Source organism: Phaethon lepturus, unplaced genomic scaffold, assembly GCF_000687285.1.
Source record: "Phaethon lepturus isolate BGI_N335 unplaced genomic scaffold, ASM68728v1 scaffold26967, whole genome shotgun sequence".
In the NCBI taxonomy this organism is placed as follows: Eukaryota; Metazoa; Chordata; class Aves; order Phaethontiformes; family Phaethontidae; genus Phaethon; species Phaethon lepturus.
In genome coordinates this window covers 11,924-25,134 of record NW_010554419.1, presented here as the reverse complement: position 1 = coordinate 25,134, position 13,211 = coordinate 11,924, and the positions used below count along the sequence as shown (strand labels likewise).

The following is a 13,211-nucleotide window of genomic DNA, read 5'->3' as shown; positions in this document are numbered from 1 at the left end:
GGGTCGTGCACCCACCAGGACAGCCATTGTTGCCCAGCTTTCGGGAGCAGTCGATGAGGTTCTGCTCGCTCAGGACCACCAGCTTCCCTGTCCGGTTGAAGACAAGCCCCTCCAAGGCCCCCGTGGCACTGAACGCCCAGCATGACCCACAGTGCCCCTGGGTGAGATTGGGACAGTGCGGGGTGGTCACAGCATCACCTCAAAACCCACCAGAGATGGATGCTGTGACCCCCCTGGCGCTGCTCTCCAGCTCTTCAGCTGCAAAACTGCAGCAGCCAAAACTACGGGAGCTGCTTCTCAGGGTTGCCCAGAGGTTTTTTGGTGCTTGGGAGGATGCAGCTGCTTGTTTCTGCTGCCCAGACTCCCAGCACCCATCGCACAGCCCTGGCTGGACCCCTGCCCTGTGCCCACCTGGTTCTTCACTGGCGTCACATAGCCCTTTGCCCGCCAGTCCACCGCTGCCGGGGTCTTCCGGGCTGCCGAAGCCTGGAAGAGCAGCGCTGGCTCCTCCTGCCACGCTGGGGTGAAGCCGTTCAGGAGCTGGTTAAACTCCTCGTCCGTCTGCAGGTCGCCAAGGGAAAACTCACGTGATGCCACCAGCACCCAGCCGGCACCACCGCAGCTCCCCACCAGCCAGTTGACCCCCAAGTGGCAACCCAGGGGCACATGCAGCTCCCAGCAGAGCAGGTTAGGGGTCCCCAGCCCCTGGATCAGGTCCTGGGTGCAGGGAGGGGTCCCCGGGAAAGGTGCCAGGCACATCGGCAGGTACCAGGTCCCCGTAGTGGTTCATGGCCAGGCGGACAGCGTGCTGCCCCTGCGACTCCTCCCGGTTGTGCTGCTGGATGCGCTGCAGGTTCTTCTCCCAGACCTCCCTGCGGGCAGCCTCAACCTCCTGCCACGGGGCAGAGCGGCAGCAGGATCAGAAACGTCCCCCGAAAGCATGGGGACGTGGGACGGGGTGGGTGCACACGGGTGGCTCTGGGTGAGACTCCCTGGGGCCAGCGCCGGCACATGCCGGGAGGCCTGGGGAGGGGGGGAGGCAGGACCTACCCCTGGGTACTCCTTGGCATGGAAGCTCTTCCACCCTTCCCAGGCCTCCTCCAGGGCAGGATCCAATGCCACGGTGCAGCCCAGCAGGGCCAGCAGCAGCCCCAGCAGCACAGCCATGGCCCCTAGCTGGGGGCAAAGGCAAGAGTGGGGTCAGGGGGGATCCTCAGGCTGAGCCCTGTGGCTACCAGCTGGGGCCATGAGCTGGGAGAAGGACAAGTCCTTCCAATCCCAGATTAGAGGTGAAGTGGGAGGCAGAGAAATGCAAACAGAGCAGCCAAACCAGAGGGAAGAGAGACCCATCGGTTCCAGGTTTTGCATGGCCATGCTGCTGTTTTGGCAGGAGTTTGAGGAGATCTTAGCTGTCCTTTGGGTGGTATTTAACTGTCCTTTTTAGGAGGGGGATGAGCGGCTTTGTGAGAGAGCAGAGCCTGGATGGCAGGAGGAGGCAAACACAGACAAAAGGGCAGCGAGAGCGGCAGTGACGGTGCTGGCTCTCCCCTCTTCCTGCCCCACTACGCTCCCTCTGGCCTCTCCCCACTCTTTATTTGCAAAATCCCACTGGTTTTCTCTGTCACCCGACTGTCCCTCTCTTCCCTTCCCACAGCAGCATCCCCCGCTGCAGCAGCACTCCCTGCACACCAACAAGGAGCACAGCTAACCGCCCCTGCTTGGGGACCCAGCACCCAGCAGGATCAAGCCCCAAGCAGCAGGATGAGCGGAGAAGGCAGTGTGATATCTGGACCCCTCCAGAGCAAGGTTTGCCTGTTTGCTGGAGACAACTCATCCTCCGAACTCCAACCCAGAGCAGCTTTGGGACTCGAGGCAAAGCAGGAGAGCCCAGCGGAGCAAGAGCTGTGGCCGCTGGGCCAGGACGAAGCCGTTTTCACTTGAAAGCCAGTGGAAATCTGCACCAGCAGAAAACTGTGCCAGCCTCTGAGCAAAGGGCTCGAGCTGGAACCAGAGATAAAAGGTTTTTATACAGAGGTGGGGAGGCGAAGGAGCTGCCACTCCACGCCGATGACTGAAGCCTCGCATCTGTCCCAGCATGAAGGCAGGATGCCCGTGCGTACGTGCTTCACCAAAATCCGTCCGTGAGGATTTTCCAATATCAATTTACACCCTTTCTCTTTGCCAGCATTCACACACAGCCCTCGCCCAGCCCCAGCCCGGCCCCCCTCCACTGCAGCCATTTGTCTTCCTCACATCGCCGCCGCACGCCCCACGCCTCCTTTGATGGACCCTGGTATTTCTGAGTAACTTCAGTTATTCTGGGGGTGCTGCTCTCCAAAGCCACGGAGCACACGGCAGTGCCTGGGCAGAGGACAGAGATCAAATGCCCAAGACACCCCTAATCACCAAACACAGAGTTTCCACTGACGTGGCTTTCCAGGAGCGAGAGCCATTGTCGCACCTTTATTCCACATGCTTTGGGAACAGAGATGCCTGAAAGTTTTCCATTCAAGCATCTTTCAGGGCAACCAGTGGCTTTTCTGAGATAATTTGTAGCTTGAGCACTGTTTTTGTTTTAAAAACAAGTCATCAAGAACATCTGTTCTCCCTCCACATCCTCCTCCTAAAAACAAAGCCCCACGTTGAGTTTTTGTGGGAGAAATGCCTCCCAAGCCCCTCTCATGCTTAGTCTCAAGCCTTGAAGAAGACTCATTTGTGCCCAGTTTCCCCAGCACCCCTCACAGCACCCGCCGCTTCCTCCGGCCGTTACTGCTCGCTCAGGAAATTAACTCAACTTCATGCTACAGCTGCAACTCCTCTATCCGAGAGAGATCTCATGAACCCAGCGGCATCGTGCTTCATATTCCCACTACCTTTCCCGCAGGACAGCTGGGTGGGGGCCTCCCACATCATCTGTATTTCAATCCCTGGCAGAGCCTGTTACATATTGAAAAGCTCAGGACTGCAGGAGGTGATTTCCCAGTTAATGCCTCTCAGGATTCTCAAGGCTCAAAAGAAGAAAACTGACTCCTTTTTATGGTGTCAAATAATCCTACAGCTTCAGAAGGAAGCTTGGAGGATCAAAGGAGCTGACAAATTCGTAAACTCTTTTAGACAAGAGCATTTTAAGAGTGTATTGCAGACATTTTAAGAAACACTTGCTCTTTCGGGACAGGAAAAAGCAGTTAAAATTAAGACTGAGAAGAAACAAACCCTGCAAAATAAAGCTTCTTACCATCCACTGGCACCCACCCGGCTCTAAAGAAGGCAGGGAGAAAGGGGAGCAACTTCTCTGTCTGCAGGTTTCTCTCAAGGAAACTTGAGAGATGCGCAACTTCCTCCACTACGTCCCCTTCCGCCCCTCCGACCTCAAAAGCTGCACCAGAAGTTACTCAACGGGGTGCGTGGTAGAAGATAAAATACAACTGCAATAGTCCGGACAATTATTCGGGCACAGGGACAAGTAGGAGGCAACAACTATGCTCACAGCCATCTTCAGAAAACAAAATGCCCCAGCTGTAAGATGCTTTGCATTTAAAACAGAAGCCTCCAGCTTGCGCCCTCAAGGCATCTAATAGTAGTTTAATTAATGCCTGACTCCCATATAGAAAAGAAAACAGCAAGGCCAGGTTTCGTAAGCTTTAAGCTCCGGAGAGGGCGAGCATGGGCAGGCTCTGCACCTGCAAAAAGCAGCTCCCTGTGTTCTCATGTGGGATCAGAGCTGCGAGCGCTTGCAAGCGCTTGGATCAGAGCAGCTGCATCCCCCTAGGAAGTCGGAGCGAGTCGGGGCACCGGGCGAGGTACCGACCGCCAGCACCGTGGCTGGTATCTGCAAGGACGAGATGTCTGACTCGCTCAAGGTCATGCAGCGCCTTAATGGCAGAGCCAAGAACACGGTCCAGGATTCCCAACTCTCCACCCTGTACCTTCAGCTGCTTGGATCATGCTTCCCCCGAGGAACATCAGGGATTTAATATTCTCTCCACTGCTCGGCACAGAAACCAAACAGAGCACTTTGCTTTTACCACAGACACAGCTTTGGCTATCGTGAGCCAGCTGCCATTTCCTCCCCAGCCCTCTCCTGCACTCCAAAGCCAGGCACAAATGCCAGCCAGCGTGTCTCTGTCCAATATTTTAATGAGTCGCTACATCTTACACTCATAATTATAAAAGAATAAGAATCCATAAAAATATTTTCTTTTCATAATACGCACTTAAAATACTCCAGGGCAAGTCAACGTGGTTCATTTGGGTGGGGTTTTACGTTTTTTTTTTTGGGTTTGGTTGTTTTTTGTTTTTTGTTTTTTTTTTTTTTTTAAATCTTGTTTATATAAGTCATTCACATGAACTTTGAGGCCCCTGGCAGAACCCTTGGCTTGAGGGGGGGTATGTGCTCCCCTGAGGTGCGATTGCTCAATCCCCCCTCCCCAGAACTGCAGTTCCTGTTGACCAGGTAAATAAAAACAAGAAGAGAGCATTTGCTGAGTAGACGGGCAAGGGGAACAGTCACTGACCCGCAGAGAACTGAAGCACAGCCAATTTCAGTGCACATCTGAAAGCTCGGGGTGTCAGGGAAGGAGAAGGTGGGATCAGGAGGCAGCACAGAGAACGGAGGGAGGGAGGATTTGCATAAATATCATCCATCTTGCGTTGCAAAAACCCAAATGCTGCTGTGATCTCTGGAGAGATGATCTCTGGTTGTAGCCAGCTGCTTCAGCTGCCATGCTACCTGTTGGCACAACTCTGCTTGTGAGCGGCCATTAGAGAAAGGTATCAGAGGACGCTGTTACGGACCCCAGCCACTTCCTCCATCTGCTCGGCAAAATTAAATTGAAAAATAGAAAAGACTAGTGTTGCACGCTTCTGTAGAGCTCTCGTCGCATCCCAGGGCTCCACGTTGTCGCAGCAGCGCCAGGACACAGCAGCAGCAGCAGCAGCAATCAGCTCCCCCGGGGCTTAACAACAGGTAAGTTCTCTCTCCCCTCCTACTCCTGGCTTAAGGCAGCTTGCTGATTCGGCTCTTCGATTTCCAACACAGGCACTGAGTTCTTGCAGGTAAGAGTATGGGAACTGCAGAGGTGCAGTGGAAGGGGAAAAGGAAGGGGGAGAGAGAGATGGACACAAACCTCAGCCTCGGGAGACAGACCACTGTCCATTGATCCCCAGGAGAGAGGGAGTAGCAGCAAAAAAAGCATTAACAGCCAGGCCAGAGAAGAGGGACAGGACGAGCAGCTGAGCAGGGGCAGACCTCCAGCGTGGATAATGAAAGAAGGTGGCACTGTCCAAAGGGAAGGTGCCCTCCACCCTCCCCCCCTCGCTCGGGGGGGACACCCGGCCCAGATGGGGGCACTCGGCCGTTTGTGCTCTGGGCGAGATGGCTGTCGAAGGAGGCAGTAGTGGCAGGGCACAGGAGGGGGAAGGTGAGCTGTCAGTGTCCAGTTTGCAGAGGCTTGTGCTCTCAGAGGTATTCTTGTAGAAAGTGCAGCAGCGTGATTTCATAGTGCTCTCCTGACTCAGGGCACCGAATACTGTGTCTCTCGTTGGGGTAGATCTGTGCAGAAGCAGAGAGACAGGGCAGTTAGCTGGGAGCAGCTCATTCAGCACGGACAAGCCTCCCTCACGTCCGCCCTCTTCCCTCAACCCAGTCACCATCGGGACAAAGAGGTGCCAGGGAAGGTCTAGAACACCAGCCCCCCTCCCGCGCTGCGCTGGCGTGTGCTGCTAGTCCGCTCCAAAGTCAGCCACCTCTGCTGCCACCAGCCAAGTGAGACAGCAACAGTTCAGTGGAGAAGGAAAGTTCCAGGCCTGAGGACAGGAGCCCCGTTTGCAAATGCTTTGAGAGACAGGCCACATCTGCCAGCAATGAAACAGCCACAGTGCCACCTCCCGGCCACTTCTTGGAGTCAAACTAGGCATTTACTGGTCATCCACATGGCAACGAGATGTGGGAGCATCTGCCTCCACCTTCTCCCACCCCCTGAACACACAGCAGAAAACTTCTTCCAGATTTAAGGGACCTTCCCACTTCACTCTTGTTCCTCCTACCTGCAGCTGGTAAGGTTTTCCAGCCCGGATTAGCTGTGATACCAGGAAGTTGGTGTGAAAAAAGTGCACATTTTCATCCAAAAAGCCATGGAGGATCAGCAAACGATTTGGCCTGGGGGTGGGATGAGAGACAGGATGAGAAACCACACAAACAGCCCTGCAGTGGGTCTGAGCAAAGAGCTGCCGGTCAGCAAGCCAAAACTGCGCAATGGACAGGCAGTCAGAACAGCATAAGGCCGTGGATGTGGTCCTCAACCCTTCCCCGGCAAAGGGGGCTGGGTACAGTGCCCCAGCTTGCTGCAGAAGGCAGCAACCAGCCAGGTAAGGTAAAATTAAATGGGGTCAGAATCCAGCTGTTTTTCTAGGATTCAGCAGAGGTGCAACTGGTGGCACCAAGCAGGACCCGGGAGCAGGTTTTTAGCGGATCACTCAACCACGCGGTACTCACTCATTGGGAAGCTTTTCTACGTGTAATGCCACAGAGCCAGCCTCATAACCTTGCTGGTTGTTTTCTGGGATATCCATGTACCGCTCAGTATACCCGGTATCATATGCCATCCACACTGTGACAGGAGCACCTGCTATAGCAATCTGTCAAACAAATAGGTGGCAGGAGACAGCCTCAATTATCACGTGCTAAAGAGTTCAAGTGCTCCCCTTCTTCCTGAAGAGGCAGGAAAAAACAGGCTCTGGACTGGTCTGTCACTCAAGACCAGAATTCTTCTACAGCAAACCCACATAAACCCCAGATTTTTTCTTGTAAAACCCAGTTTCTTCCTCGTGCTATTCCTTTTATAGTCACAACGAGGCAAATCCCTGCCTAAGAGCACTAAAGTCTTTCCCTTTTCAAGGAGGACTCGGGAAGGGGATTAGGAATAGTGCATAAATTATCTCATTGGATGCTAGGCTAAGTCCTCCACTAGCAGTCACTGGGGAACGACCCCATCAAGCCTCAGACAAGTGTGAACTGTAAGCAGAATGCAGGACTGTAGCCAGGAGCTACAGGCAGGCAGGACTGAGGGACATTTTCACCTGTCCATCAGAAACATCAAGCAAAAAAGCCAACTCCAGATGCCAAGAGTTCCAGAAGCTGAGAGAGATAAGAGTCCCAGGATGACAGCCCCATGTAGAGACTTACCTTGAAGACATTGGGTTTGCAGATAAGGCCCATGAGGGAAAGAAAACCCCCATATGACCAGCCATGTATGGCTACCCGACTCAAGTCGATGAACCCGTATTTTTCTGCTACATAATGTAAACCTTCCACCTGGTCCTCTATCTCCACTTGACCCTAAAAGGCAACATGGAAGCTCAGGTTAGTGGCTTTCTAAATCTGGAAACTTGAGACAGAAGAGACAAGAGCAACACTCACACAGGAAACATGCAGCCAGGCAGTCTTAGAAAGAGCAAATGAACAGATTCATCAACGAAAGTAGTACATTACCATTTGGTTTTTCAGGGCCCCTTCAAATTTGAGTCCTCGCTGGCATGAACCCCTTCCATCAATTACTACCACAGCATAGCCTAGGGACGCTAGTGTGTTTAGTCGTAAGTACTTGATTCCTTTGAAGGAGTTATTCACCAGCTGCACCTGCAGGAGGAGGGAAGAAAAGTTGCAGAGCCAAGCAGCTGCCTTCCGGTACCTTCCTCCGTCTGTCCCACTGTGTGGGATCCCGAGCTGGACAGCAGCAACTAACTGAGCTATCAGAGCCACGCAAATCAGACCAAATGCTGGAAAAATTATCTGAGGTTTGAAGCAGAGGTCAGAACAGAGATCCAGTGCTCAGTGCTAACCAAAGCGTAAGTCTTGAATGCATGACTGAGCTACAGCAGAGCTCTGCCCTGGACAGCAATCCCATGGCCAACACTAGCAGTCAACAATCTGGATTATTACCTGAGGGCCTCCATACACAAAGAGCACCGTGGGATGTTTCTTCCCAGGCTGGACATCATGAGGTTTGTAGACCATTCCATAGAGCTCAACATCTGACTGTGTACGGAAGTGAAAGATCTCAGGTGGGATATAATCTGGGGGACAGCCTGCAGAAAGAAGTTCAGACACTAGCAATGTAGTAGCTGTCAGCAAGCACCGCCTCCTGCCCTGCCTGAACAAGCTCATTCTGTTCAAACTTGACCCTAGTCAAGGCTCTTTCAATACCAAACCATACCAAGCCTTAGCAATGCCTCCCAGAAGCCTCTCACTGGGAAACATAGAGCTTCTATCTGCCTGCGTAGGGCAACAGGCCGTATAAAGAGTGAAGGGACCACACAAGAAAACATCATCAGCTGAGTATTCTCAGATAAGGCACTCTATGCCACAAACAGCAAAATGTGGAAGGTTAAGAACGGGGATGGGTCAAATGGAGAAAACATTTGCAGGAGGGGTTCAGGTGCTGCTGTGAGCTGTATCTAAAACTTTAAAGCCTGCAGCCTTAAAGTACAGAACAGTAACATCTTAAAAGCCTATACACCATTTCCTGGATGAGCTACCCACTAGAGATACCTGCCCTGCAAGATAACATAATTCATTTTGCCTTAGAGTGGTTACTTGGGCCACTTGCCTCTCCATCACTTCTGGCTACCGCTAGTAGGAAGAGTATCACAGACATAGTATTGCATTGACACGTTCTACAGGACTTACTGGCTGCCTCCATCATGCTAGCCCAAAACTTGGGCTGCTTGTGGAGCGGGTCATCATCGGAGCCACTGAGCTTGTAGACGTGCACACAAGGAGGAGTGCTCACGCTGCTGTAGTGGCTGATGAACATGTCAAAGTTCTACAGATGGGAGAAAGGAGAGTTAGGGGAACAAGGTCTTTCATTTCCCACATCTAATCTCGTCCATGCAGGTCTCAGACAAGAGCTTCCACATGTCAGGCAACCAAGACAAAGAAGCCCTAGGACTCATTACTGGTCATGATTCATTACCATTCTTAGTCTGGATCTCTGTCAGCCAGGGGATGAGGGCATCTTGTATCTAAGAAACAACAAACCTGGCTCATTGAACAGCTGTGGGAGAAGCCCGGAGTGGTGAGTCGCACAATTTCTCCAGGAGACTCATAGCTGACTACGTAGAGGTGGTGCTCCAGCGGGGTGTCCTTTGTGCCTTGGAAATACACCAGCTTTGTAGCCTCATTGACCCAGATCTACGTGGGGAAGAGAGGGCTCAGTGACAGAAGGATGACAACTACTGCTCCTCTGCCAGTTCAAACTGGCCCCAGGCAGAGTCAGCTTAAAACACAAATAGACCATGACAGACTGCTCACGGCATTAGGGACTGTACACAAGGCCTCTTGATATGAAAGGCTAGAGAACACATACGCAGCACTTATGGAGAACTGCATATAGTCCAATGAAGTAACGAAAAGTGGTCACTCCGCTTTTTTAAGAGACTCAAAGCATTTGCTTACCAATGAGCATAAAAAGTTGGGCTCTATTCCCCACAGGTGAAACTAGGAAGATTCCGTGGTTAAATATGGTGTCTTCCCATAGTATGTCTGGATTATAAGGGTACTTGTGTATTTTTTCCAGCAATTGTGATGACGAATTCCCATCTGCGGAAGGATCAGTCTAATAGCTCTAACAGTACCAAACTTTAAATATGTTTTTAATGTCCAGATAAAGCTGTTTCTAAAAGCCACCTGGCTAGCCAGGAATAGAGATGACAGCTTTTAAATACTGCATTGATCCGGCAACAGTAACTGAACTGTTTTCCACCTTACAGTTTCCAAATGCTGAAGCTCAAATGCTATTTCTGGCTAACCCACAGTGTTTGGACCACTGTGGACAGCAAAGGGAAAAAAAATATCCAATTTAATTGGCCAGGAAAACTGGGCAGAGCCCTGTGGAGCAACAAATGCATCAAAATAATTGCTGCTAACACAATTTTAGCCATAACACATGCAGGGAAGAGCTGTGGCCAAAATCAACAGCATGTACAGAGAGAATTCACATGGGGAGGGACAGCAGGTTAATTGCAGATTGAGGAAAAGCGGCAGAAACCAAACACATGGAGCTGTAGGCCTTTTAAAAAGCGAGAAGTGAAAATCCAGATTAATTGGAAATGAACAGACAAGGTCTTTATTTTGACAGAAATCACCTGGGAGCATTAAAGATCAGACTCAGAGTTAATTCCGGCAGCAAAAATGGAACTAGGTTTCCACAAGATTAATAAAAATTCATTTCTGGCTATTCTGCAACCAATAACAGATACAGTTTCTCCATATTCTAAATTGCTTTATACTCCCTAGCTGCCTTCTTCCTAAAGGCTCTACTGAGGGATCAGCTGGAGACCAAGAGTTTCACTCTAAGCACTAGGACGTATTTCCAATTCACCAGTACTCATTGGGGTTAAAATGCTTTGGCAAAGGCAGCAATCCCAAGCTTCTCCACAAAATAGTTCTTTGTTGCTCTTGAACCTCAGACTTGTGTCCTTTTTTATGGCCTGACTTACTCACGGGATTTACCTAAGGAGCAATCTGAAGTCTGATTAAAAAGGCAATCAGTTCAGTGTGCACTGGACTACAGCACTTCTGGGGGAAGCAGAGGCAGCAATAAAAAGAGAAACAAAATGAAGCTTAAGTAGTTCTAGCTGGTCCCGGGTGTAACAGAGGGCATAGGCCAGGACTGTGGGCAGACAATGCAGAGCTGTAACACTGCAAGAGAAAATAAAAATAACCACTACCTTCGATCCATGCCTCGCCAACACCTCCCATTCCCCACCAGTCAGGGCAATCTCCTCTTTGATAGGACATTTGAAATCATCTAGAAGAAAGAACATGAGAATAAATCACTGTCTTCCCCAAAAGACAAACACAAGCAAATCAGAGCGGGAGCTCCCAAAGCTGAAACGCCGACAAAGTGCAGCTCTTACCCTCACTATGGACATACGGCTGCACCCAGTCATAGCTGCCTTGCTTTAGGACTGCTGTGACTCTGTAGAGGTGACAGAAACCTGTTTTGCATTCATTGGCTCGGATAAAGCAGAGTTCTTCCTCCTCTCCCTCCGGTTGGATGAAAGGATAGAAGATATCATGAACCTGTCACACAAGGCAAAAGACACGTGAGTGATTTGTATTGAGACAGCAAAGGCATAGCCAAGGGAGTCACTGCTAAACCACTGGGCCTTCAAAGGAAAGGAGCGGGGAGAAATAACTCAGATGAGCAGCTAGTGGGAAAAAGCCATTCCATACTTTCCTTTTACCACAAAGAAACTCTGGGCCCACATAGAAGACCATGTGCTCTGGGCTTTCCATGGCTACCACCAAAACCAGCACCAGTCCTGCCTCTGAGCTAGATATTTCAGCTATGAGTCCCACAAGGTGGTTGCTATTCCAACACCTTAGGAATGCCACGGTGTGAACTCCAGGCCCCTTTGTCACTTCAATACTAAGATGTTTAATCTTAGAGGCTGAAGTTTATTCCCTGTCCCCTATGTCCATTACCTACCTAAACAAGCGCAACAAATTCCAGGGATTAGGGTTGCTCTTCCCTCAAGAGGCTATTTAATCTTGTACTAAAATACCCCAAAAAGAATAGCAGTGTTACATCCAAGAGCGTCAGTGTCCAAAATGCCTGTGTTCACCACGAACGTTAGCAAGAATTAAATGAACAGCTGCAACTGCAAGGAGATGGCAGAATCCTCATCTCTTCCAGTCTTTCTGACTGCATGAAAGTCCTTCTCATGGCTTTATCAAACCTCCTGAATTAACACCAAATCTGGAATTACTGATTAGCAAAGCAGTCTGCCGGATCATGGACTAAACTGGACACACAGCCAACACAAAAATGGTTAACTGTGGGGGAGGAAGGGGCAGCCTGTGTTCTCCTCGCAGCCCCGAGCCTCTTACATTTATCCACACATCAGTGGTTTCTTCATAGATCACAAATGGCTGGACATTTTCTGGCACAGTTTTGGCAAATTCAGCACGCTGCTCCTCGTTTTCTGGGACTGGAATAAAGAGTGCTGGAGGCAAAAGGATTAGCTGCAGCCGCTGCTGAGGTCTGTCTAGGAACATAGCCCAGGCACTGGGAAAAGAAGTTGGAGGTGAATGTCAGTACCACAAAATAGATGTCCCTTTCTAACACTCAGAACATGCAGCCCTTTCCCCTCCCCACTGGCAGAAAGGATTTCGGCATCTGAATGCAAAGCTTTTCTCATCATCGCTGCTTTCTAATCTCCTGGAAGCTTTGCCAACAAACATGTATTGCCAGACATCTCTGGTATTTCACAGGGGTATCGTTCAGGCAAGATGCCTGACAGATTTGCCAGAGTGTCTATTCCAAGGGAGCACTGTTAACAGAACCCTGTCTCCAGAATGTAACTCTTCCTTGGACAGCCCCTCCATCAGGAAGCACGATTTGTTTTCTAGCAAGCTCCTAACGAGCTGAAGTGATCACTCTTAAAGCGATTTATCTGTAGCTTCCTCATCGCACGCTGCACTAGCAGGGAAAGGCACAGACCTAAGACAACTGCCAAGTGAAGGAGTCGCTTCAGTCTCAGCCTTGTTCCTCTCCAAGGAGAGTCATTTGAAGTGGTGCTGCACTGCAGGCCTCTCAACATGACAGATGGCAAGCCACCGCTGCATAGTGCGGCTACCCCAAGGCCTGGAAGTGCATCAAGGGAAGTTTCATCATTAAGACAGACTTTCAAAAGAGCCAGTTCTCCCTAGCATCTCAGTGACTGTGGATTTCATGAACTGATATATTCAGCACATTTAGATAAGCTCTGGTGCAGAACATAAGAATCACCTATGGGATTACCTTCTGTAAAGCTGTCTGAATTTAGTTTCCAGAGTAAAAAATTAATGATGAGTTACAGAATGCAGTCTTCAAAGACAGCTAAGTCACCTTAACTTGATCTGGACAGAAACTAGTTAACAGTCAAGCAAGCTTTTGAGAGGAAAAAATTAAGAGCTTTAAAATTTCAAACCAGTCAGGTCAGTGTGAATTCTGTAACTCTTCAGGCAAGGCTGGCCAGCACAAGACTGTGTATCACGTTTGGAGCAATAGCGACCTACAGGAGCACACTGGTCACAGAGCAATATTTCCCCTTGTACACACTACACGAAGGACTCGGCACCACGCAAAATGCCCGCTTTCCCATGATACGTTTGGCACTGATCACAAACTGGACCAATGAACAATGATAAAACTGCTGTCAGTACA

General features: G+C 50.3%; 2 protein-coding genes across 2 annotated transcripts in view; both read right to left on the bottom strand.

Moving 5' to 3' along the window:
- The window catches only part of LOC104624485 (cathepsin L2-like), a 2,196-nt gene extending 1,029 nt beyond the window's left edge, over positions 1-1,167 (bottom strand). Inside the window, exons 1-4 of the mRNA XM_010291869.1 lie at positions 1,051-1,167; positions 770-892; positions 412-561; positions 16-157 (exon numbers count right to left, since the gene is read on the bottom strand). Of these exons, the coding sequence (XP_010290171.1) occupies positions 16-157; positions 412-561; positions 770-892; positions 1,051-1,167 (532 nt within the window). The remainder of the gene's footprint in view (positions 1-15; positions 158-411; positions 562-769; positions 893-1,050) is intronic.
- Positions 1,168-5,458: 4,291 nt separating this feature from the next.
- DPP9 (dipeptidyl-peptidase 9) overlaps positions 5,459-13,211 on the bottom strand; it is a 17,763-nt gene continuing 10,010 nt past the window's right edge. Inside the window, exons 10-20 of the mRNA XM_010291868.1 lie at positions 11,894-12,071; positions 10,918-11,083; positions 10,729-10,808; positions 9,038-9,190; positions 8,687-8,822; positions 7,940-8,085; positions 7,490-7,636; positions 7,184-7,336; positions 6,494-6,636; positions 6,046-6,157; positions 5,459-5,551 (exon numbers count right to left, since the gene is read on the bottom strand). Of these exons, the coding sequence (XP_010290170.1) occupies positions 5,459-5,551; positions 6,046-6,157; positions 6,494-6,636; positions 7,184-7,336; positions 7,490-7,636; positions 7,940-8,085; positions 8,687-8,822; positions 9,038-9,190; positions 10,729-10,808; positions 10,918-11,083; positions 11,894-12,071 (1,507 nt within the window). The remainder of the gene's footprint in view (positions 5,552-6,045; positions 6,158-6,493; positions 6,637-7,183; positions 7,337-7,489; positions 7,637-7,939; positions 8,086-8,686; positions 8,823-9,037; positions 9,191-10,728; positions 10,809-10,917; positions 11,084-11,893; positions 12,072-13,211) is intronic.